The sequence below is a fragment of the Camponotus vicinus genome, unplaced genomic scaffold, assembly GCF_025532165.1.
Source record: "Camponotus vicinus isolate PSW18456_S1 unplaced genomic scaffold, iyCamVici1.0 SCAF_9, whole genome shotgun sequence".
NCBI classification, from domain to species: domain Eukaryota; kingdom Metazoa; phylum Arthropoda; class Insecta; order Hymenoptera; family Formicidae; genus Camponotus; species Camponotus vicinus.
In genome coordinates, this window is record NW_028141981.1 from 17,377,566 (window position 1) to 17,404,279 (window position 26,714).

The 26,714-nt window shown below is 43.1% G+C and overlaps 1 protein-coding gene and 1 long non-coding RNA gene across 2 annotated transcripts in view; both read right to left on the reverse strand.

Moving 5' to 3' along the window:
* Ser (protein serrate) overlaps positions 1 to 25,456 on the reverse strand; it is a 41,037-nt gene extending 15,581 nt beyond the window's left edge. Inside the window, exons 1-2 of the mRNA XM_083108245.1 lie at positions 23,934 to 25,456; positions 8,623 to 8,919 (exon numbers count right to left, since the gene is read on the reverse strand). Coding sequence (XP_082964371.1) covers positions 8,623 to 8,919; positions 23,934 to 23,981 — 345 coding nt within the window. The 5' untranslated portion in view covers positions 23,982 to 25,456. The remainder of the gene's footprint in view (positions 1 to 8,622; positions 8,920 to 23,933) is intronic.
* Positions 25,457 to 25,561: 105 nt separating this feature from the next.
* Positions 25,562 to 26,714, reverse strand: part of LOC145976764 (uncharacterized) — a 50,649-nt gene continuing 49,496 nt past the window's right edge. The window contains exon 3 of the long non-coding RNA XR_014440306.1: positions 25,562 to 26,216. This is a non-coding gene — a long non-coding RNA (uncharacterized LOC145976764). The remainder of the gene's footprint in view (positions 26,217 to 26,714) is intronic.

The window sequence follows — 26,714 nt, forward strand, 5'->3', positions numbered from 1 at the left end:
AGGGATTTTTCATGACCATATACGATTGAGATTAGCATCGAATTTGTTCTTTTTAATTAGAAATCTGTAAAAAGAGAATTGCAAAAGTCACATCCCAGACATATCCGAGCGAATCAAACGCAGCAACCTCTCGATATTGGACATTGTTGGCATGATTCCACGATCCTTTCGAGGGACATGGAAGGAACTGCCGCGTCGAACAACTTGCGTAGGAGTAGGAAATTAATTAAGCGATATTCTCGGAGAAGTCGATGCACGTCCATTTCCAATGTCTATTCGCAATAGCCAATTAATTAATTTCCTGTGCGACTACAGTCGGCGATCAACGCGAAGTAGATGTCGTATCTTCATGTCTACGCACAGTTTATGAATTAAATATTTAAAACGTCGCTTTACAGTTAGTTTCAGCAAATATATAATCGAGAATAGAGATAACCACCGATTTTTAACAAATTTAAACACTTTAAAGAGACTTAAAATTTTCATTGATTGGTTCAAAAGCATGAAACGCATCAGATGTTAATCGGTTATTTTTTTATAATTTCTATTCTTTGTTTAATAAATATCCTTTATGTAAAAAAAATTTATTATTACGCAATTATGCTAAAATGTGTCTGTAAAGTGTCAGACTTGGTGTCAGATGTTTAAGGTTCGCTTCAGTGCTCGGAATATTTTTACCCCGTCACACGTTACTCGAGTCCAATGAATAAAACGACAGTCGGCCTGATCTGGAATTCGTGCGATCTGCACATCCGACGTGGAACTTTGCGCGGCGGCGGTGGAAGTGATTCGAGGCGAGATCGAAGGAAACGAGCGGATACGTGAAGCACGTAGAATCCCGCTGCGAGGCTATCTGGCCGTTTGCCCGCTTGCCTGCCCGCCTGCCTGCCTCGTCCGTCACTCTATCGGGCCTATGACTTACGTGTAAACGCATGTGTGCTCGTTGGTAGTCGCACGGAACAGGTAGAGGTAGACAGGTAGATAGGTACATACTTCGTACGCCGAATAGAGTGCGCCGAGTCTCCTCTCTCCTCTGTCAGGCGACGTGTCTGTCTTAGGTTTCGCGGAAAAGATCGAACGAGCCGTACGTGAGGACGCGTACAAAAGTGACGACCGATCGAATGAGGGTACCGAAGCTACCTTCGATTTCTCGTGCACGATCCCCCTCGAACGGTCGCGCGTTACATTTCGCAGCGCGAAATGTTCTCACGCGTGCGTCAGGGAGCAAGCCTATCTTCCTCGATCCTGACAGGATTTATAGTCGACCAGGATAATACAATGCTTGACAAAATGGCAAAGTTACCTCATTTTCATATAATTAATAATGATTAATTCGATTAATATTTTTCAATTGAGAATGAAAGAATTTTGATAAATTCAAAAAATAGACAAATCCTTTTACTTTATTAAATTTCCGTGCGTCTTTCTCGACATCATATCTCATGCGATATTACGTAACGTTAGATCGTATCGTTGGGAAAATAATCACATACGATTTGATTCGCAGCCGAGAATCAATCTCCGTTAATTGACCGAGCCGGAACATACGGTGGATAGAGCGTCGCACCGTAATTGAAAAACACCGGCGACGCCGAGGAACGTAGAAGGTGCTCCGCGGTGGCGATTCCGGTTCGCTCGTCGGAAATTCCGTCCGGTCGCATCGTCCCTCTCGGTAGCGCATTCCCCTCAGCGGCGGAAATCTCCGTTCTGGAATCCTGGCGGCCGTCCTCGCTTCCCAATTAGTTGGGTAGCTAATAAATCTTGCGGCGTACCCAGAACTGCAGAAGGACTCTGCTACAGGAGCGAGAGAGAGGCAAAGGGTCGAGAACGAAAGGAGGATGAGAAAGAGCTAAAGAGAAGAGGGAAAAGATCCCGTCGTCGTCGTCTTCGTGGACGAAGAGGCTCATGGAGGAGAGGCGTCCTATCCGCGAGGGCACAAGGCCAAGTGCACGGCGCGCCTTCTTCCCGCTTAAAGGAACCGAAGAGGGAACGACGTGTAGAGTCGCGGACAGCGATGGTAGTGGCTGGTAGTGGTGCGTTACCTGCATAATATAACGCGAGTCAGGAGACTCGCGGTATGCCTCGCATTAAATACTCTCCTCAACCACGTTCGTGAATGTACTTGGGTCGAGTATGGAAGTACGAGCGAGACTAATGGACATATTCCCTATCGCGCATCATCAACATTCTTCCATTCGGACATCGAGATGCGAGCAAAAATCGAGATCAAAGCGGCGAAGATTGACTTCCGAAATCAATCCGGATTTAATATCGCTGCAATTTGAACGGAAAATAAGTCATTGATATATACATCTAGCTATAAATTCCATTACGAGCTTATATTCTATTACAAATATAAACGCGGTTAATTTCCGAGGCTCGCACTGTCACGTTGAGAAAACGCGAATCGAGAGACACTGTGTACCCCGGCGGTCGTTTGTACGGACAGTCTCGACAGCCTTTCAAGAGAAGGGAGAGTCAGGGAGAGAATAAGAAGAGAAGGAGAAAGAGAGAGAAAGAGACAGGGGAAGGGAGGGACGAGTTTGGTATGCGCTTCGCGTAGCGGGTTCACACACGACCGGCCCAAAGGAGAGGAGACCTCAAGGCCCCGCTGCTTCCTCCACCATCAGGCTCGTTGTTGAGCCCCCTGTGGACACGGAGATACTCCGAAGTGAAGAAGCATCGCCCAAAGCGTGGCGACATTCTCCCCCTTTCCCTTTTTTCCTCTTGTTCCCCTCTCGCAGCTCGTGTACACGCGGTCGCATTGTGCACCTGCTGATGTTTGCGCGTGTCCCCGACACGCAGCTGCGTATAATACAATAATATAAGCGAGTCGAGCGTAAATCTTACGAGGCGGCATCGTGATTGGAACCACCTCTCGAGGCGACCGCGTAAAGAGAGCAATTTCGGGGCGGCGAGAGAACAAGGGGGACCGGTTCGCGCCCGCGGAAGTTTCGACAAATCGGCCGCGCTTCCGCGTTAAGAACCTGCAATTTATGCGTTCCCGGCAACCCGCCTCGTCGCGCGATGACTCCTGTTTCAATAAACACCCGTTGATTCGCCGAAGTGCCACCGCTCTCTCGGAGAGGAAGCCGCGCGTTTGCGTGCTTAAAAATCGGCGCACCTCGCATGTGTGTACGTCGGATGCGCTTCCTCGTCTCCTACGTCTCCTCCTCTTTTCTCCATGCACGACCATGTAATTAATTCATGCAGGTTTCTCGTATCTCGTATCTCATCTTCGTAATTTTCGCTTTTTTTCATCTCCCGCAATTTTTATAATTGAGCAAAATTTTTGATACGTAACGCATCTTAATTCTAATTTATGTAATCATATTAAATCGTAAATTTAATATTCTCTATCAATCTCTTTTATCTATTAATTTCTAGTAACTTTCGCAGCGTTCTATTTTGTTCAGCCATTCAGATTTTATCTCGAAATACTTTCATCATTTTCTCTTCCCTTTCTCTTGTCATCTCTCATCACTCTGATAGTGTACCCTACGACAATATATTCCGAAGCGCGCCTATTGTAAAAATAATTTTAATAACAATAAACGCAGCGCAACTCTCTCGTTTAACGGTCGATGACAAATCACGCGGGTCATTATATCGGCAGCATGGCGATTACCTTAATAGAATCAAGATTAATGCCGGTGGACGTGGGAGCTCGAGTGTCGCGTCGCGATCGTTGATTTTCGTCCAGCTCTTGAGATCGTCTTTGTCGAGGACCGATCGGCAATCGAGAGGAGAAGATCGACAATCAGGAAATGTTTAATTCGCGCGAACGTAAATCTCAAGACGGCGAAACGACGCGCCTGAGTTGATTGTAAACCCCGCGGGCGATCTGGACGATGGCGCAAAGAGAGCAATTTCGGATCGCCGACGACCGGGTCTCCTCCTCAAGACCGGTTCGCGCGGAAGTTTTGACAAATTGCTCGCGCTTCCGCGTCTCGAAATGGTGCAATTTACGTGCGATTAGAAAAAGACGCACGCAGCCGAGCAGGGATGCGCGACGCACGGATGACCGCGATGTAAATCCCGCGAGCGTTATTCATTATTCGCGTTAGCATCGCGTATTAACGGCGCTAATATATTTGAACAACCGTAGGTGCCGCTCGCGGGCTTAAGCGCGGTTTATTCATGACGCTATTAAGCGCGCGTTGCGATGCAGTGCGGTTTGCGCGATGCGGCCGCTAATTTCGCGAGAGCAGCGAAATAAAACGTGCGAAAGTTATCCCCGTGCAAAAAGAAGAGAGATCATTGTCATTATGTCATTACATTTTCAAAATACGAGGTGAACAATTTTCGAAGACCCACTTCCATAAATAAAAATATGCTCAGAAGACAAATGATATTTTTTAAAATTTGCTTTCTGCGCTTCAACTAGAAATGAAATAAAATTGACTGTTCCAAAATTATGCTCGAAGAATCGATAGCGGTAATTTCGGAACGCGCGGTAGTGTTGGTGAACGAAGATATCGACCAGAATGGAAAACGCTTATAAGGCCGCGGGGCCCGTTTTCGAGACGCGGATGTACACCTGTTGAGTCCCTGACTCACGTCGCTCGATCCCCGCGGCGTTCCGCGACGCGTCTCGGAGGAGAAGGGGGAAGAACAGGCTCCTTCATTTTCGTTCCCCGTTCCTTCTCCTCGTATCCCCGCCGCCAGTCGCAGCATCTTCCATGATGAATGCTGCTCGGCCGAACATCGTTTATCATTATACGTCTATTATCGAAACTATGATTGTCGGAATTAATCACGTGACCGGAGAAAGGAGATGGCTACGGACACGGTTTCCGATTCAATCCGGGGGCATCTTTTTTTTGTCTCTATAACTGTACCAATGTTAATGATAATATAAGCGATTTCTAGAAATCTGTTATAGTTGAATTATATATTATGCAGATATTATACAAATTTGTAGAGCTTCTTTCTATGTAATCGAAATATCAATTAACTATGCTCGCTTTGCGTGAAATTTAAAAAATTCGCCAAATTATTCGAATAAATGGGCGCACGCTACTCTTAAATAGCGTCCACGTGGATCCGGCGGCGTCTGATGACGTTTCACCATTCATAGGCGGCGCCCAGATTGGAGACATTGTGCGTGCGGATTTGTATGTGTTCTCCAATGCGTCCGGTCGTGCGTGCCGGTGCATATAAAACGCGCGGACAGGTCGCATACATATATATATGAGTGCTAGTCGCATGTGAATCGTATATTCGAGCTCATAGAGTCGCATCGGTCGAAGAGAAATTATTGAGGGCGAACAAGGAGCTGACGAGAGAGAGGAAGAATCATCTGTTACAAGAATGGAAAGAGAGAGAGAGACAAAGAAGAGATCTCAAGTCGAGAAGAGAGAATAAGAGAGAAAGAGATGCGTAGAGAAAGGAGAACGTCAGAGAAAGGAGACACGAAACGCGCTGTTCGAAGATGCATACGGCTCCGAGGAGAAGATTGTGCAAAAGTTCCATCGTACGTACATTCGCCGATCGCTTCCCGTGCTTTTATACCACTACTGGAGAGAGAAGAGAGACAGAGAAAGAGAGATATGGCTGTACATGTTCCTCCTCACATCGATATTGAAATTAGAAGCGGGGAAAGTCGACGACGAGAGACGATCACAACACGTTTGACGTTGCTGCTATCGCGACCGCATCACGTTTGCGTAAACTGGGTCGCTATTAGAAAACTCTTGCGATTGCCTCGGCGGTATCCGCGTACGTAACTTATCGAAAGTTACACCGCGTACCGCAAAGGAACCTCGTCTAATCTTTCGAGTAATAAGACGTCGAACGTTACGTACATATATATGTTTCTTCATACATGTGTGCGTCTAATGGATTGAACGATCCAATTATTTCACGATGATGAGATTCGGATGTTTCAAACTTGAAGGTAGTATAACTATGTACGAGGTGTATGCGATTGATGATTCGCGCGATCTGAGAGACTACATTTTCGGATTTCGAGCTCTGCGGAAAACGTGACGCGTGAATTAAAATACGCGCGATGATTCGTCCAGCACTGATGAAAATCGCGGGATTTATATCGGGGGGAGAAGAAGAAATCTCTCGTAAATATACTCTCTCGAGCCAGCCGTGAAACGCAGGTGGCATTCGGTAGCCCGTGCGCGCAAATGTTCCTCGCTCACTCGCGTCGACGAGGGACGAGATTGTATATACCGTATTCAATCAGCGGAGACGATAATGACGGCATTATCCGCGCAAGAACGATGAAAGTCAAGCGGTTTACCGTTTTTCGATGTAGGCATAGCACGTGAAAACGGTTGTATAGCTATTATACGACGCAAATACGTGGCGTACCCAGACGTACCGAGGTATCCGAGCTTTTATCTCTGCGCGTTCCTTATTCTGTCATCTCCTCATACTCGACGCGCATACAAACATTGCATTCTCTGACGCACGTGTATACGCTTCTTATGTATTCTTTCTCTTTTATTACGCATCAGCGGAGCAGCATAATTGAATTAGACCGGCAAAGCGCTAAACGATCGAAGGTAGCGCGTCGAAAACGGGAGAGGAAACCCTTCATGAGAAAAGGAAGCAATTTAAGGGTTTCTGTTTATTATAAACTCGCAGCGGCGGTCCTTCGAGATGAGAGAGAAAAAGAGAGGAAAAACAGAGCCTCGTAGTTTCCTTTGTCGCGATGGGTCCTCTCGGAAGATACCGCGAGCGAGTTATGAAATATACAAACAGAGAGAAGCTGGAGCTCTTCAAACAATCTACGACGACACGGGCGCGTGTAGGTAGATTGGTAGGTAGGTAGATAGGTAGGTAGGTAGGTAGGTAGGTACACGGGTACGTTTTTTCGAATACGTGTCCGTCCGCGGACACGAACGCGGACCCCTTCGGGGCCCCTTCAGGCACCCACCGAACCCATCGTTGTCTCAAGGGGACACTCTCGACGATCCTGTGTGTATACCAGACTCGCAAGGGCACGCCTGCATGCGCACTCCAACGTCTCTCGAGAGGACTGTTTGGGCCTCCTCGAAATCGCTCGCGCATTATGGCGTAATTACGTTAGACGACGACGATGACAACGGTCGGATCGTAGGTGGCGGCGCGCTGCTAATTGAGTACAAGACTCTTCGGGGACCGTTCAAAATGAAAAAAAAAAAACAGAGTTTCTCCCGTACAATGCAGCATGTGATAATGTGTTGTAACTATATTTTGTAGAACCGTGACAGAGCATTTTATATTAATATTATAACAATAACATAATGATGACATCTCGAGGGAAAGGAGCTTTAAAACTCTTCAAAATTTCTTTCTTTTAGTCACGCATGATTTATGAATCCTTCTCTCATCGCGATTAAATAGGGGACAATCATCTCTATCATTTACGAAAACATACGATTAAGAAATTTGTAAAATATGCCCACGCAATCTTCTTTAGATATCGAGTATACGAGAAATTCGCACGCAGAATCACAGTTGAACGAACCGATTCAGAACTACAGAAGAAGCGACGGGATAAAAATTCAACGTGGATGAACGATCGTAAAAATTTCGCCGCGAGAGTTTACGGAGGACGAGGAAGAAAGGGCGAGGACACGGAAAAAAAAACGAGAGGCAAGAGGAGGAGGAATCGACGATGAGGAGTTGCCAAGCGACTGGAACCAAACTGGAATTTTACGCAACGACTCGCGCTGGATGGGAGAGACCAGCGGACCGGAAATCCCTCGCGCGGATTCGATAACTCCCTCTCTTTCTCTCTCGCGCGCGCGCCTCCTCGCCTCATCATAGACAAAGAAATCGGGTCTAGAAATTTGCGATTCGCCCGACCGGTGATGAAATGCGAGCCATAAGCACCACGACTCTTACTCGCGCAAGTCGTTAGCGTTGCGAAAGAACGGTGTTCACCGCGATTCACGTCACCTGGCTTTCGGCGATTTCGGAAATGAAAGCTCAAACTTAAGAAAAGACGTCAATGTCCGGGAGGCGGCGTCGCTAATGAGACGCCGTCGTCGTGTCACGACGTCGATGATAAATGGATTCGTGGCGGTTGATTTTTTTTCTCGCGAGTCCCCGAATGTGTCGTCCCCTCGTTACGGCTTCATCCTCTCGCCCGTCCGTTCTTTCGGCACGGCGGCCATTGTGCCGGTGACCAAACAAAATTACGGTCCCGTATATACATACACCGTACGACGCGTTATTAATCGCGCGCGGGACATCGAATTAAGCCTCGTCGCGCCTCATATACGTGTAACGGCGACCGGTTGGGATTTTCAGCCGACGTTCTCACGGATATTAGGTGATGCCGCGCGTGTGTTTTGCCTCGACGTGCTCTTCGAGTGCCTATCCTCTCGCGGTCCTCGATCCTCTCGACGCGTATTTAGCGTTAAATGCGACCATTTGATTCTTATCCGACAATGTTGACATTTCGAATCGCGAGTTTGACAAATAACATAATAATATTAACAAACATCGTAAAACGAAAGATCTTTGAATATTGAGAATAAATTCGAATTAAATGAAACAGATTTGCGAAATATAATGTAACATATTCCACTATATTACACATATTATTGCATTATTAAAATTATAAAAAACAATCGTGCTAAATAAGTTCAGATGTAGATTAAAGTAATAACTCACCGTCCATCGGAAGGTGAAGTGGAGTTGCAGGGTGACGGGTTCGGTGAGAGTAAAGGTGTTCGGGCCGAGAGCGTGACTAGATACGTTGCCGAAGCTACAGGAGCCGATGGCGGTGACATTCGACTGATACTCCTTGAGGCAGAGCCAGAAGGCCGTCGAGCAGGGCGTCGTGCAGGGTGGGAATCCTCCTTTTCCGCCCCCGCCTCCCCCGCCGCAACACCTACCGTCCACCAGGGTGCCCCTGTTGTTCGTCAGCGAGAGGATCTGCACCTCAAAGTATCCGCTCGCGGTTGTCGCCTGCGGCAATAAAAATGAAAATGTTTTTAAAAACTAACATACTATAAAATTTCGACACGTTAAATATTATTGCTATTGCAATTACTGTACTAACATCATTTATATCGTGATTACGCAATACATTGAAAGAATATCTAGTATCTAACAAAAGAAAATGTTTCTCGAATCATACAATACACTTTTTATCATTCTGAAACAATTAATATTTAGATTAATGTATTCAGATAACAAATTATGCAACGATTTGTTAGCGTTATCGAGAATTACATGTTAATCGTTACGAATATTGTTACATAAATCGTGAAATTGAGGGAAAATGAACGTGGGAAGAGAATAGGAGATAAGAAAAATGCCGAGTCCCTTCCAGCATTGTGAAAGGCTTTTTCATAAAATTTGATTCCCCGTTTCTGTGCCAAGCAGGGAGCCTGAAAAGCCTCGGGTTACTGTCCATTATTGCGTATCGTGGAAACGGAAGTCTCGTGTTAAGGAGAAAGAGATAGACGGGGCCCTCGGGCGAATGCGCCGAATGCAGCAGCAGCAACAGCAGCAGCAGGAGCGGCAACTTGGGGCCAATCTCGGGAAAGAAATCGAGCAGTTTCGAAACTGCAATCGCGCGGTCGACCAATTTTCGAGCTCGCCACGTCAATACTGCATACCGTTACGCGCGATACGCATCGCGCATTCTACGTAAGTACGATAAGAGCGACCACTTCTTCCTCGCACACTTGTGCATCCGAGTTCCTCGTACGCAAATTCCAATCAAGGGGGACATGGGAGAAACCGAATAGAATAATCGAAATGACAAATGTAAAAATACTAGCTAATTGTAAGATACATAAACCGCGATGTTACACATATACAATTTGTTCTACTCTTTTTATGTCACATTATTAATCTCTTTTTATTAATTTTTTTATGGCCAAAATCTAGAATCAAATAAAAAATATCTATAAAATAAAAAAATCTATAAAATCTCTATAAAATTTCTATAAAAATATCTATAAAATAAAAAAAACTATAAAGTACTGCAAGTGAGAGACGGAGCTTATATAAGCTTGTGAAAGTGATTTTGTTAAAATTTAATTCGCTCAAAGGGATACAAGTGGGAGTATAGAACCGCATTATATACCGCTCGTGTGCAGATATGTTAGCATGATGTGGGTGTGTGTATGCTTGTGTGTGTACGTGCGTGCATGTCTGAGCCTACGTAATTACCGTAAGAGTAAGATCGAAGGTAGAAAGCGCGCAAAGGATCGTCTGCTGGCCTTTGCGCTTTCCATAACGCGCTTCCTTCTATCTTACATAAGACCGTTTCGCGAGTGACATTTTAACGGTCTGGCGCGTCGAGCTCTCGCGGCTCTTCGGTTCGGGAAACGTCGGGGATAAATCGGAGGATAAATGAAAATTAATTGAATAGATGAAAAGCGTATTGACGCGGGATGACAATCACGTGATACAAGAAAGACGGAAGAGTCGTTTAGCGATAACATAATAGACGTCGTAATAAGAATCGGATCTTATGTGCGTTTGAAGACATGTATAGAGATTCGCTCAAGTCGCGTAATTTCGTGCCTTTGACCGACGTGATGATATATGCGCGGTAATGTACACATTGGGGCAACTTTAAGAAATCCTTAAAAGAAGATGGAAAGAGCGCGTGAGTCAGCTGTCGTTTCTTCGAAATGTCACATGAGCTCAATATTTTAACAAATAATAGCTGAATTATATTTAGACATTTCAAATTATTTACAAAAAATAGAATTACAAATCAAAGTTGTGCAAGAACACATATTCCTTTCATTTAGAAAAATTATAATTATAAATATTGTATCGTTACATATGTTTTCTTATATGTATCAAACTTTAGCTTTATTCTATAATAGATATGTAATGTTTCGATAAAAGAATTTTATATTTATATATTTTAAATATAAAAAATTATATAAAACTATATAATTATATTAAATATAAGAATTATATGTATTATATAAAATTATATTAAATATATAAAATATTATATAAAATAATATTAATTAAGTCCACTTATTCGCCGATACTAATAACTATGCTTGCACAGCATATATATAGATCTATTAAAAACGGTCAATGTTTTTCGCTTGTCGATCAAACTTCTGATCACGACGACGTTCGATGTCGTTTCGTTTTTACAACGATGAATCGCTTGGCGATAAATCCCGGCATCGTACGAGTTTCCGTGCTCGCGGTGACGAGAGCCGCGCGTTTGTTTGGAAAGCGAACGCCGTGTGTAACGACCCGCGTACGCGTTTTATTAGCCGAGCATACTTATTCTAGAGGCCCTCTCGGCTTCGCCGGTAACCTCTTGCCTCCGTACGCGGTACAGCGTTAGACCTCTTTCTCCTTCTTATTCTCGCTCGCGCGCGCAACGGACGTTTGCAAACGCGCGCTCCGCAAACTTTGCACAGTCGGCTCACGTGCCGACGAGAAATTGCCGGACGACGGGCAAGCTGGAGATGCTTTAAGTTAGCCGACGCGGAAGAGCCTCTCTTCTGGACGCAGCGCGCGGATGGGCGCTTACGGCGAAAGATATTCAAGGGAATCGTTCGTAAGACGCGACCAGAATATCTCACGAAATTTCGGCACTGGATTGAAAAACGAGGCGTAAGAATACTTTAACAACACGTTCACTGCCATTTTCATAATATAATATACGTTACTGACGTTATAATAAACAAATTATATGTTTGTTTCTTAAATAAAATGCCTATAAAGAGAGAGGAGCAGAGATAATAATAAAATATATATGACATTGGAATATTTAATTGTCGTTTAATAGAAATAAATTTTAATTATAAAGTTAAATATATTATTTTTAATTATTACTTGAAAAATCTTTTTCGTTGAGCTTAAAAAAATGTGTGTAACCCAAATTCGATCAATTCGCAACGGTTCAATATCGCGTTCATCGTTGAAAAAAGACAGTCTCTCTATCCCAGTATTTTCCCACATGATCGGAGTCGACCGCCACCCAGCGATAATTGAAGTTCCCCGGGGCTGTCGAGGTGTAATAAAGGTGGGGGACACCTCGTATTAGCGGCCACTTCCCCATCCTGACACCGTACCTTCGGAGCGTTCGTTTCTTTCGTCTTTCGCAGCGGCGCTCGCTTTCGCGGTTATTAAGTTGAAAGTTCATCCCTTTCTAACCGCACATTACGCGCGCATTGTAATAACTCCATTGTCCTTTAAACAGGTTTCATGATTTACATTGAAAAATAAGATTCTTAAATTATACCCGACTGCGTTATTGCCTTTTTAATGACGGAGTTGCAGGGAGATACTTTTGAAAAGGCGTACGAATTTAATTTTCGAGTCATTTTCTCACGACAAGATCAGACTGGAATCTAGCCCAAGTTTCGGGGAATTAATTTCTGAATATCTAGAGATGAAATGTTTCGCGGAATATTTTATATCCATCGCAGACGCGTTACCGTTGCCGTCAGAACATGTACATCTCTTTATAATATCTACCAACACAAGGCTATGCACTCCGTATATATATAACGTGCTCGAGAGACGAATAGAAGGCCTTCGATGTATGTCGAGTTACACGCGTGTTTGTATGCGTGCATGCGCGTTGGTCGGTTCGCCGTTGAAGAAGAGCCTTTCCTTTCCGCATAGCCAAGGTGCAGCGAGCCATACCTCGGTGCACCTACTTTTATGTACGCGCTCCCGTGAAACTTGCACTAGCGAGAAGTACGAATAATTTGTCCGAAAAAAAATACAAAGAAATACCCGCGGAACGCATACTGAGAAACAACTCTACCGTGTCCTCTCCGGAGTCTTCCTCTTTTCTTTGTTCTTGCTCCCTTCCGAGAGAATTTATTTGCCGAGTCGCGAAAACCAGATTTGACAGAAAACTTTCGAAAGGCCGTTCGATGCGATTTTCCTTTTATTGGACAAATAATCAACGTTGCTTCGAATTTTTTCCGCTACTCTTTAAAATTAAATAATAAAAAATGATTCTTTATTAAAGAAAAATATTAATTTTCTTTCATTAAATTATTTTATATGTAAAAGTATCTTAAAAAACATCAGCATCATCTTATCGTTAGAATCAATTATAAATACACGATAACAGAGTCTGATATATGATCGATCTGAAACTGTTAACTATTGTATTTACCTCGAGAATAATAAAAAGATTTAAAAAGCAGATAAATGCGCAAAATTATCTACAAATCGATTATTATCGTCGATTTCATTAGCAAGCTAAACATAGGCGGGGAATAACCGTGTGGACGGTATGTATGTAATTATGTAAATACGCAATTATACTCGGCTATGATTATGTAAACCTACGGAAGAGAGGTGTTCTTTTAATATCTTAATTGCGAACCTGCTACCGTCTGGCATCACAGCGGGAAACATCGATGAAAGTACTCGTATCTTATCATTATATGCTAATGCTAATTGGAAAGGGACAATGTGCCTACGAAAATTCTCCATTTAAATTAACTAAATTAACAAAATAATTTTTACGTTGCTTTAAACAACTCGCGCAATTTTGGATAATCGACGTATTTATGCAGGGAAAAAAAGGAACACGAGACAAGGGTGCAATAATTTTGTAAAATTGATTACGCAATCTCTCATATTTTGCATATTAATAGAAAAAATAATGGATTATATATTTTTATATCTTTTCATTTCGTTCATCATCGCAGATTGCGAGAGCCAAGTGGCGCGATCGATTCGCGCGATTCTACTTCGAATTGCAGAAGGAAAGAAAGAACGAGCGAGAATTGGCAAGAGGGAGGGATAGAAAAGGGAGTAACAGCAGCAGCATCGAATCGGCGACCGACGCAAGATTTCGGTTTCGAAAATCGTCCGGAGCCTTTCATTTTATCTCTGAGCTCCCAAGTCATAGGTAGTAATTACCAGTGGCCGCTACCTGCCCGAGTGAAATAGACCTACCGAACACCATTTAATTTTATACCGTAGAATCTGCACGGACGAATCGTCTCCGGGTGTGCGTGTATACATGTGTACTTGGTCGTTCGTATTGTACGTCTCGTTCCTGCACTGCGTTTCGTTGTATCTCGCATGCTCGCTCACGTTTTACGGGCTCGTGTTGCCCCGATATACTACGGCTTAGGCACCCATATATCTCTCTTTCCCCCCTCCCTTCCGTGAGAGAGATATAGGGAGACCTATACTTAATATTACTTGCTACCCGCTCGCCAAGCCCCATCGGCAAGGCTGCCCAGACTGCCTCTAACGCGGCCACAAATTACCGAAATAATTAAAAAAGTCTTACTCCGCGTGGGAAGTCCCGCCGTTTTCGCCTCTTTATCATCGCATAGATGAGAGACGCGATCAAGGTAACGCGAATAAAAATTTATCCGATTAATACCGCTCTAATGTATTAATCACCTGATGATAGTTTTCTCAAGGATGATTTCTTGAATAATATCACGTGTTCTTCTCGTCGTATATTCTTTCATGTTATTTGATAAAAAAAATTGTTCTTTATCATGCATCATTTAATTGTATCTCGTTAATGATAAAATCTTATTTAGATGCGTTATGTGATCAAAAAATACAATAAAATTTTTCGCCTAATCCATAAAGAAACAGCTGTTAAAAGTGAAAAAATTAGTAATTGCGGAGAAAATTTTTCAACCATAATTTTCTTTTGCGACTGAGGAAATAATCTGATTTACTCATAAAAAACATGTTTAAGATCGATCGAGTAATAAAATTTAAATATCGCAGAAATGACTTTGCAATAATTATTGATAGATTTCACGTTTATATATTTAGCGGAAAAATTAAATTTTATATATATATATATATATTTTTTCCTACTTTCCAAAATTCATTTCAGTCGAATGCGTAGGTGTTGTATCATATTCGTTATGGGAAGATTCATGGGAATTTGTCATCTACATAAAATGGCAGGCCGCTGTCGAACTTTTGTTAACCCTAGTCAAGGAACGATGAAACCCGATCAACTGGGCTGGACCGGAGTGATCGGCTGCAGCATCCTCAGTCTGAACGTCTTCTACCTGCCTGTCTGTCTGCGAGAATCGCAGGCCCGAAACGGCAGGAACAGGTGTGAGTCGATGTTTCGTGGTCATACAAGCCTTTACGCAAGGTGTCCGTCTGTGATGCAGAGGCGGGCATATCGATTTCGTTCTATTAACTAATAACTGCGTGCAGCACTCGATACAATCTCGATAACGGTTTGCTCATTCCACCTGAGCAATCATCCGTCTGAGGCATTCCTTTCCTCTTTCTACTCTCGCCTCCTCTGCAATTAATTCCAAATCAGCAATTGCAATTCACTTTAGTATTATATATTTTCAATCTCTCGAAATTCATTCGTGCAAACTGTTTGAATTCTGAGTCAGTAATTATGAAAAAAATAACTGTAAAAATTTCGAGAGCTATATCTTTTAAAGTTTGAATCTGTCTGAAATTAATTGCGAGCTAGAAAGTGTCAAACAGGATTTAACGCACACTGCTGGTTGCAAGCTTTATTCGTGAATTTGCGCGGGGCCGTAACTTTATATTATAAATCGCACCTTGTGTCCCGAGCTCGTCAATTTTATTTTGCGGTCGTCTCTCGCGGTAAGGACTTGGAAGTGTAAAACAATCAGCTGAAAACTGCCTGGAGCGCCAGTAAAAAGATCGTCGCGCGGCCAAAAGAGAGCGATATCGCCGCAGTCTCTAATCAGCGGACTATAGATTACGAGGGCGATTATTCTCGATTACATGTTGCGTAAGTACGCGCGACAGTGGCCGCAGCAAAGCGATTATAAATCGACTAAATCGAGTGGGCTCGAAACACCATAATAAATTAAAAAGGAACACATCGCCCAGAGTTGATGGGGAGAGGGGGAGACCGAGCGTTAAGACGCGCACTTAATCATAATCGATGTTGGCGCGTTGCTCGAGTTCAGTGAACACGAAAATGAGCAGCGATCCGACAGTACCGGGGATCCCTTCCCCTTCTTTGAATTTCAGATAGTCTCATTATTGAAATTCTCGAACAAAACAAACTGCCGGCGATAAATCCCGCTATGTCGTTCTTCTAACCGGCCGGCCGTTTGCGATGCATATTTCAGTCGCGTGTGCTACTCGTGTGTGCGAAATGCAAGATGCATGTACTATGCATTTAAGATGAGGTAAAGGAGAACTGGATGGGGTAGGTGCTGTATAATTCCGACGAGTGATTTGACCTGTGATGGAGAATAGCGATTATAATTTTGATAGACAGCGTTTTATCAGTTTTGCATGCAAGGACATGTCGTAATTTTTTTTTCGCAGAAGGTAAAAGATACTACAACACGTCTGAGAAATCGACACGATTCTCCCCAGAAACGCGAAATAAAGTAACTGTTAATAGGCCGCTTCAAAGTTTCACCAGTTACACCTGCCAACGTTCACGAGATCGTCATTCTTTTATTCACGGCTGTCGTCGGTGAAGGACAAGAAAACAAGAGCCGGAGGCGGCCAATGAAACACAGAAGCATCTGCGAAGAAAAAAAACCGCATCTTTCTTCTCGAGACGAGTGGTATTCGCGCCGCACTGACTTGCGAACTTCCCTTTCGCGCTCGTTCTTCTTTCTGCTTTTCGATCGAATAACGGAGAGGATCGACAAAAAAATCCGATTGACATCAGTCCAAAGAAATTCAGTGTCAGTCTTCGAAAAGAGAGAATCATTGCTCGATAATTTGAACCTTTCAAACCGCCATCATTTGAAACATCACTCCCTTTCTGTTGTCTAACAAGATTTTTTTCCACATATTCATGGTAATAAAAAATAAATAAAAATCAGAGGAATAACGGGAAGAATTAATTCATGTATAATCACGTGCTTTTCATCGATTGCATAAGGTGCTTCGTTACATTTAACGCGTTGCGAATCTCGTGAGGGCAGCATCCGCGACTCGTTTCCACGAACTCGACGGACGAGCGGACTCGCCCCTTCCCTGCTCTTCCTCGCCTTACTACCGACTAACTAAACCACACGGGAAAAGGGACTCGCAGGCACGCACCTGTGCGTCGCCGAGGTTCATAGGGTACCAGACTGGGGCCCCCGGCGTCATGCAACGCCACGCGGGGCAACGCCACCGGGCCACATTATCTGTCTATCTGCCGAGCATTCGCCGAGGTTGCTCGCCTCGGGGCTGATTTTTATAGGGGATTCGCGTGACCGCCGGCTAAACGCTTCGCTTAAAAACTCCGGCCCCGGCACCGCTTTGGCTGCTGTGCGCGCCCGCTTTCCGTTTTCATCCTTCTCCTCCGCTTGTCTTTTCTCTCGCTTCTTCGTTCTCGCCGCACAACGAGCTTTTTCCTCGGCCACCGCGTTTCTCTCACCCGCGTGGAAGACGCTTCTTCTGCCCCGAAGGATTCTCCGTTTACGCCTCGGCTATGATCGTGTTCCGCGTTATTTCCGTAATCCGATCTCTCTCTCTCTTTGCTCCTCGTTTCTTCAATCATCATGGGATTTGAAATTAATTTTTTGTTTGATTTTTTTTTATTTTCTCTGCATCGTTATCGAATTTTTCTTCTTCTTCGTTCTAGATACATGATGTAAGTCGCCAATCGCCTGCACTCGTCCTTCTAGTTAACCGTCGTTTTCACTTTCGACAGCGAAACATTCCTGTTCGTCTTCCTCCTGACGCCGATAATTGGCCACGCCGATAGACACGGAACGAACCGATTGCGAGGAGAAAAAAGCAAGAGAAAGAGAGAAGAGGATGGATCGAAGTGAGAGATGCGCGAGAAGCTCCGGATCGGTTCCCACTGTTCCCAGGACGAAAGCGGAAGGAGGCGCAGAGACTTAATGGGTCGTCTTCGTCGTCGAACAAGAAGCGCAAGCGGCAAGTATGTGTATGTATATCTTGCTCCCGGCTTTATCTCGCGCCTGTCACGCGGAAGAAGCCGAGCCATCGGTCTACGCCGTGGCGGATGCGTACCGCAAATTTTAATTAAGTCGCGCAGATAGATCGAATTTAACGAGTCTGCGTTAATTAACGGCACCGCGAAATCTCGCTGGCGCAATAAATGCCAGGCCGCGAAGAAGTTCGTGATCGCGCGAGCGTATAATTACGGTCTCGGTGGACCGCTCTTTCAGGTTCTTCTTAAACGAGGCGCGCCGGAACTAAGCCCGATCGGAGCTATTGTGTTTGAAATAATCGTGTCTGAGATTCCGCGAGTCAATCGGCTGATTAATCAATCATGCCCGATTAATTATACTTCGTTCACGTCGAATAAAAATGTCTCGTTCATCGTAAGACTACGATTTGCCGGCGAAAGATTGCAAGAATCATAGAAGGATTGCGAAAAAATTGCGACAGGGATAAGATCCGTGGTAAAATTTCATAGCAAGAGGATATTAATGGAAAGTTTCTCGTGAAAATTGATAAAGAAAAACTTGAAAATTATAAAGGACAATATCTCTCATTGTTAATTTATCATTAAATCATTTTCTGTTATTCTGCTATAATAATTATCGCCAACTGTTAACGTGGAATTATTCATTAATTTAATTATAATATCCTCGTTGCTTTCGTAATATATCACAAAGATAAATGCATAAAAATATAGATCTTCGAAATCAGAATTACTTATCGAGTTATCAGATAATCAATATTATTATAATATTCAAATAAATATATTAGTGATATAATAACACAATTACAGAATACATATTGGCGTGCAATAATAATGCAATCGTCAAGTCGGTCAGAGCACGAATGACTAAACTGTCAATAAATAATGATGCAAAATATATTTTGCGAGAGAGAGAGCCGGTTCGTTTGAGGACAAGAAAGATCGCAGGTGCGGTTAACGGTCGGAATCGCGCCGAGAGTCGTGTGCAATTGCATAAATTGCATTTCTCATATTAAACGGGAGTCGATGATGCGTCCACGGCACGTTCAGCGGATAATTAAACCGCGGCGATGGGAGTCACCATGAATTATCAATCGCGGCGACGGTCGAATCGATAAAAATCGTCGAGGCGAATCTCAGGCGTATCTCGCCGCACATTTGCAGAAGAGTGCGGATCAATCCCAAGGGATCCATAACGGGGATTTACGATAATTGTCGGATGCCGCGTGTAATTTCAAGCTTAATAGAAAGACCGCCGTCGTTCTTTCTCTTCGCCGTCCAATCCGCTGCCGCGGAATCCTCACCGTGGAAAATCACAATAGGAGAGGCAGTCCATCTACCAGTTGGTATTCACGTTAGTCAGGCTGCATCGACACCTTTCGATTGTATTGCCGCAGCTTCCCGTGAAATCGTCTTTAATCAGATGGTCCGAAGTCGATCGCGCGATTAATCGCGATTGTGCACCGCAACTCGCGTCAAATAAAAACATCTCACCGATCGCATAGCTGCGATTCATGAGAAATTCTACGAGTGAAAAAAAATAGCAGTATACAGATATTTTACGGCAAATGGTATTTTTTTAAATCATATCTTGACTTTCTCAATTAATCAGAATTGATTTTGATGAATTAAAATGTATATAAGTAGTGTTTCGAGAAATATATTAGTGTTTATAAAAATGTAACTATAATTTCTCATACACCAGATGTTACAGTAACGATCTAAGTAGGATACGTTTCATCGTTTGAAAAATCACGCGCCTACTTCCGGGTTGATCTCAATCGCGGCTCATCGAACGCCATGATTGGGAGAAGCGTCAGCTGTGCTAGTGGAAAGTCTGAAGAATCGCGTAAGAAATCGCGCGGCAGTAATCGCTTTGTAGATTAGAACGTAACCTTGCGAGATGTAAAATTCTCTCTCTTTCTCTCTCTTGGGTTCGCATTTTCTCGGATTTTTTTTTCCGCGCGCGATGGCCAATTCGTCGCTTTACGAGATACACACCGAGAGTGCCGCTGATGTTTTTTAAATTAAAACCGAGCACGCGGAAGAGTATCGCCGTGAGGACACACGCGAATTAACGCAAGCGTAATCTCGGGACCGCTTTCGGGGAATTTTTTTCGGCGTCAGGCATCGCGCGTTATAACGGTAATTCTGCGGGGACTGTAATTGAAAGAGAGCAACACGGCGGCGGCGGTGCTTAATTGCACTAGGTCGAAATCATCGAGAGAGAGAGAACGATGGATGGCGCGGGAACCCTCTCTTCTCTACCGCGGCCCGTTCTTCGAAAGTCGTTTATAAGAGAGAGGGCCAGGAGAGGAGGTGACCCCCGGTAACTCCGGGTCGGAGCGAGGATCCTAAGCTCCCATTATTCGTCGGGTTGGACCGAAATTGTCGATCGTTACGGAAGCGTGGATTTGCTTGCTTGCCTTCTCCTCTCGCCGACGAACACACGCATCATACTTTAACCCGGCAATTTACATTTGATATTTATAATTTAATCATTTTCGCGATGATTGTGCTCTCGGGCTCTTTCCTCGAGATATTACGGCGGAACGATGGGATAACTTTGAGAGAAATAAGTTGTAATTATTTTTATTTTAACACGCGCTGTCTTCTAAAAAGAAAATATAAATTTTTAGCAAAAGTTTAAATTGCCTATGTACGATATTTCAGGATTCTCTGGGTTATTTTGTGTTGCTCGATTATTTTACAGATAAAAATTCGATGGTATTCAATGGACTAATATATGTAGTTTGCGGGTTTGCAGACATATCTGCAATCAATTCAATGGAATGCTAAAATTCTGCGTATATTTCGACGTATTTTCAGCACAATGAATGACTGAACAATCATATCATTCATACAAAAAGAAACACCCGCATAGAATATGACATTAACATACTACATAATTGCAACATTAACATACATTCCTGATGCAATGTAATGATGACGTGTGTGACAAGCACAACCCGTAGACAGAATACAAATTACATATTTCATACAAGCTCAAATTGAACGTTAAGTATAAAATTAATTTTAAAAAATTTACAGAATGTTGCTAGATTAAAAAAAAATCAGTCGTTATAGATATCATAGAGAAATATGAATTTGCAGCAATAATCAAGATTGCGTGATACATATTGTCGTTTCTGGACAAAGCTAACTGAGAAAATAATACAAGAGGGACACAGTAGAAAAATTATAAAGCAAGTGACGGGGCAACATCCGCAAAAAAGCCATATTTATGGCGTAAGTATGTACTCCCCTGGCTGAGAACAAGGAGAAGGATGTAGCGTCGCGCTCTCATATCCTTGTGCAATTCGCGGAGAATCGTGCTATGAGATAAGAGTAGTCCTCCAGCGACACGTTACATATAGTGGTACACAAAAATGATTACGAGGACAATATGAATTGTTGTCGTAAGATGTTGATTAAAAGCGTATTTCGATTACTGTTGGATTGAATTTTTTGCTATTATATAAAACTTGATTGCATTTTTGATTAATCTTTATACGTAAAGTGTAACATAATATAATTTATATCGATTCTCTGAAGAACTAAAGGTTGTTTTTCTCCGGTGACAGCTTGATGGCTTTATTTACAGTTGTTTGATGTTTGATTAAAAAGTAAATTCAATTATATTAATTTATAATTAAAGCTTGACAAGTGAATCAAATGCCACTTTTAATAAGGTACTTTTTCTACAAAGAACAAGTCTAATTTCGTTTAGAAAGTAAACGTCGTATAAGAGAGTAACGAGGGAGCTTTTTATCGCATTAATATCTAAGGGCGCAGATAATTTAATAAACTGCTTGCTCGAAATCGAATGAATCATTGCCTCTCTCGCGTCTATTTATTTAATCGCTTCACTTTACAACAGTTTATTACTGATTTATTTTAATATATGTAATTAATATGTAATTAATATATAATTTCTTTTTACACATCAATATTTAGGTCAGCGCGCGATTCTGTAAATGCAATAATCTAATTAATTAATTTATATAATTTACATTCAAATGTCCTATTAAACTAATATATCGACGAGCAATTTAGATATCAAAGATAATTAAATATCATATTTATTTTTCTTTAAAATCGCATATAAAAACAATAAAGAATGTAAAAGCCCCGAGAAAATTTAAGAAATTATTAAGTGTAAGATTATTAAGTATTAGAGATTTAATTCACACTCAGATTTATGACATGTTTTATTATTTATTTTTATATCATTAAGATTAATACATTCAACATTTTTAGCAAAACTGTGATTTAATTTCTCGCACATACATATATCTAGATGTATATCAAAATTAATTTAAAATAAGATACATTTCTCAAACATTAATATCATCGACATCTGCAATATTATATATAGCTCGCATACGTTGAATTTAAATTTGAAAAATTTAGAAAAATAAATGTGATAATAATATTAAGATTATTATTCAACCGTTTTATCTCCGAGTATAAATAGCTTTATCATTGATCGTCCTGCAAGGCGGAAGACTGTGAGATGAAAACACGTACGTGAGAACGGCCTCGCGTTGCAGATGCTGCATTACGCACGATAGCACCTTGTACGATGATGCAACAAGCGGTATAAACTATGAGCATTCGAAAGGAGCCAAGCTCCACACTGAGATCGCAGTGATCTATAATGATCGAGGCCAGTATGGAAATCTTACGTGCACACATACATATATTCTCTTGCAAATTAACTTCCGACACACGATCGCGACATATCAACGGATCTTGTTTAAGTCATGGCGGTAACGAGATGGTATTCGCAGATCGAGCACAGGTGCTTCCTATTATATTATTATGTCCAATAGAGAGCCAAGATATATAAAATTGTACTAATATACCAAAGAGTCATTAACTGACATTCGTCCCGTCCGACATTCGTTTCAGCAGACGCTGTAATTATACTTCACGTCTCGCATGTGTTTGCACGTATAATATACGATATGAAATGTAGCAAGACAAATACAGCTTTATTATTAAGTAAACTATTAAATGTAATAAATAAGACATCACAAGTGTGTCGTTGTAACGTTAGATTTACAGCAATTAAGTTTTATTTTTTTTACATATACAATTAAAAAAAATAAAATTGAATTGCTGCAAATGCAATAAAAGGGAAGCTTATATTGATTTAAGCTACACACATTTATATTACCTATGGGAAAAAAATATCTAATTGAACGCGTAATAAGAGAAGCTTCAATCGCGCACATAAATACATCGTAATGGCCACGCCTGTGTCGCAACTGTTTATTTTTACGAATGGTACATGTGGCCCCGGGGTACATGTATGCACGCTGCGCCGAGTGCTTGCATCACCTGTTCGAATACCACTTGTACCTCACCGCATTGACTTTTTCCCCCGATCTCGCTCGTTGTCGCCGCGCGCGAGGCGAAAGAACGGGACATTTTTCACTCGACTTGTCGTTCAAAAGTTGAAACTTTATCTCCAACGATCGGTCGATCGATCGATTGACAGAGAGAAAGAGAACATTGTACAATTTTAACGCAATGGAATCGTGTGTTAACGATCGCGGAAACCGCCATTCGCGAGGAGTAAAAAGTGCGCCTTCGCGCTGATTACGAGTACAAATAACACTAACGATCTTCTCACATGCTTTCTGCGACTCTTAAATACCGACTTAAATGTCCGCATTAAAGGACGTTGCGATAAATGCGCAGTTTACATTCCTAATTGTAAGCTAAATGTAACGATATTAGAGATGTTTCAGTTATCTTAAATATACAATATTATATAATTAATATAAAATTATTTGTTTATAAGTACCTTCGATTTCTGAAATATTTGTACATCTCTTTAATCTCTTTATATTCATTATATTCATTGATGATAAAACTGTCGAGTGTAAATTTATACGTGTAATTTTCTGTACGTCTACTTTGCAGATTCGCGTCAAATACACAAAACAAATGAATTTAATTACCTCGCGATATTGAATTTCATTCTGGAAATGCGATATTTTCTCACTCTCCTATAGACGATTCATATCGTTCTATTTATCTATTTATCAAGTGATAATGGTATCACTAGCAATTTTGAACGATAAAGAAAATGCGAATCGGAAAGAAAGAAGCGACATACCTGTATAAGGTGGGCAAGGAACAGGACGTAGGCGGCGGCCGCCCTCATGTCTCTCCCTGGGGAATCCCTTCGACTACCGCATATCACCGATATCCCCGCGCTGCCCCTCGGCCGCTCCCCCGAGCACTTCCTCGCCGAGGATGTCCTCCGCTGTCCTGTCGCTGGGTGTCGTATCCTTCGTTCTCTTTTTCTCACCACTCTCACCGAATATTATCGATCGCTATTATCGGCACACTGCACACCGAAGATCCTCCCGGTCCGCGCACCAACACCGAATATCCACTGGCCCGTGTCCTCCGCGAGGGGGGACGATTCCTTTTCTCTGTCGCTCCGAGCACTAAACACTTGTCGTCAACACTTTGTAACCGGAGAATTCGCGCGCGTCTAAGAATCCCCGAGTCTTCGAGGGAATCCGAGAGCGGATTCTCGTCAACAGAAGCGACGCGAGACGAGGACGAGGTTAGACTCCTCCACCTTTATGACGCGAAAGGTAACCTTTCGAATCTCAACTCGCGCGATCTCCTCTTCTCTCTTTCTTTCTTGTCGTCTCTCGCGTATTTTTTTTTTTCGATTCACTCGCGACTGTCGGCTCTCGCGCGAAACTAATCGCCGCTTCTCTCGGATCCCACAAATCGGAGGATCACGGTTTATTCGGAGAACATCGGCTCCAAATTCATCGGCGAGGTGAAAGCGACGGCGCGCGCGAAAGTTCGACGCGCGATGCTCGACACCTGCTTTTCTCGACTCGAGGCACGAGCCACGACGTCCAACACGTGTTCCACGTACGGGCGACCCGCGATGAGTTCATAGAAATCGATCCCAGAAGCGTTAATAGCGCCCAGTCGCTCTCCCTTCCTTCTCGGACGCAAAGTTTACGATTGCATGCGACGCTGCTTCTCGCCGATCGTCACTTTAATCCTTAGACATGTCGTAATACGTGAAAGACGATACCAAGCTCGAGTAATTTCACTTATACATATAACAAGTAGTACGTGTAACAATCCGCCATGCGCGAGTAACGGGTGGACAGCTTCAACGCAAAGACAACTTCATGGGATCGAGCACTTGGAAGACTGAACTTTGTTCATCGTGAAAATCCGTCGCGCGCACCGATTCACTCTTTCACACGCGAATAACCATTTCCAAGTCTTCTCCGGAGATGCAATTTCCTTGGGAATTCGCGTAGGACGAGACGAGTGACACTTTATTCGCGCGATGCGCGTCAAGCTCCGCGAATACAGCCGCGTTCCACTGTATCCCTGCCGCCGCGACGAACAGGTGTATGCACGTGTCTGGCGAACGGCGGGAACGTATGTGTGTTTTTTATGTGGACACGCACGTACGCCACTTTGTAGTAACCGGCGCGTCTAAGAATACCTACGTGTGCGTGCGTGTGTGTGTGTGTCGTGTATGTGCGCGCGCGCGCTTCTACACTGTATCGTGCGCGCACGCTGGAGCACGGATCGCAGCAAACTTCGCGGAATACACGACTCGGTCGCTCCGGGGATACTGAGTGGAAGCCGCGGGCCGGCCTGCGGGCCTCCCCCCTCCCTCGAGCGCCGCGGCTTGTCCCCCCTCCCCTCCTCCCGCGACTGAGCTATCCCCCACCCCAATCACTCCACCTCCGGGAGCGCGGAGGATCCCCTTACGTTCGTCCCGCGCTGAAGTTCGCATCCTCGCGAGGAGAATCCTCTCTTTCTTCAACTCCCGCATCGCGCACATTCTCGCTAGCCGGCCTCGTTCCTTTTCTATCCCTCTCGCCCGTAGCTCCTCCGTCTCTCTCTCACCCTTTCGCACGTGTACGTGTGCATCGTTGTCCATGTGTGCGCGTCGCGAACATCTCGAGGGCTCTTTGCTCTCTCTTGCCTTTCTATGAGGCATTACACGACGACGTACACTTGTGCCCCTCGCGCCGGGATGCTGGGCCCCGAGCTCCGAACACGAACGGCCGAAGCGTATATACGGTTTTCTTACAATCGGTTTCATCACGAGCGGCGAGTCGCTTGTGTATTCTCACCTCTTCTCTCTCGCGATCCAGGCGAGAACGCGTGGCTTACGGAGCGTGCACCGACTAGACCCTCGTGATACGAATTTCGCGGGGCACGAGGAGCGTACCGATCCGCAGATTGCATCATCGCTGCATCGCCGAGAGTTATATGAATTTCGTTGATGCTGCGAGGAAAGGACGACTGCTCGTCGACTGCGGATCGATGAATGCGATGAATTCTGCCATCGATTTTGATTCGTATTCGGATGATTAGTATGCGACTTGATGTTTCTTATCTATAAACAACATAAACAATAAACAATATAAATATAAATAAATATGTATATATATATTTTTTTTTATTTTACGTTGTAAGAAACCCGCTACTCCCAGACATGGTATCCGTGATAAGATTGAAATGTGTAAAAACAGAATTATATATATGTATATATTACATATTTTAACATGGATAAAATGTGTTTGTTGCGCGTGGGAGTTACGAGCTTGAGATACTATCAGACTCGTACATATTAATCAATTAATTAATTAAAGACTGGCGAAACATTGTGTACGCGATAATAACGGAATCATGGGAATAAAAGAAGAATTCGTGCTTATATTTAAACCATAATAAGTAGAAAGTAAATGACAAATGTTAAAGTGAGGTCAAAATTCATATATGTACAATAATCTCTATATATTATTTTCTTTATATCAAAATCTACCCTTATATAAAGAATCTCCACTGACATAAATAATAAAAAATTCTTCAAAGGATTAATCCCTGGTTTCTC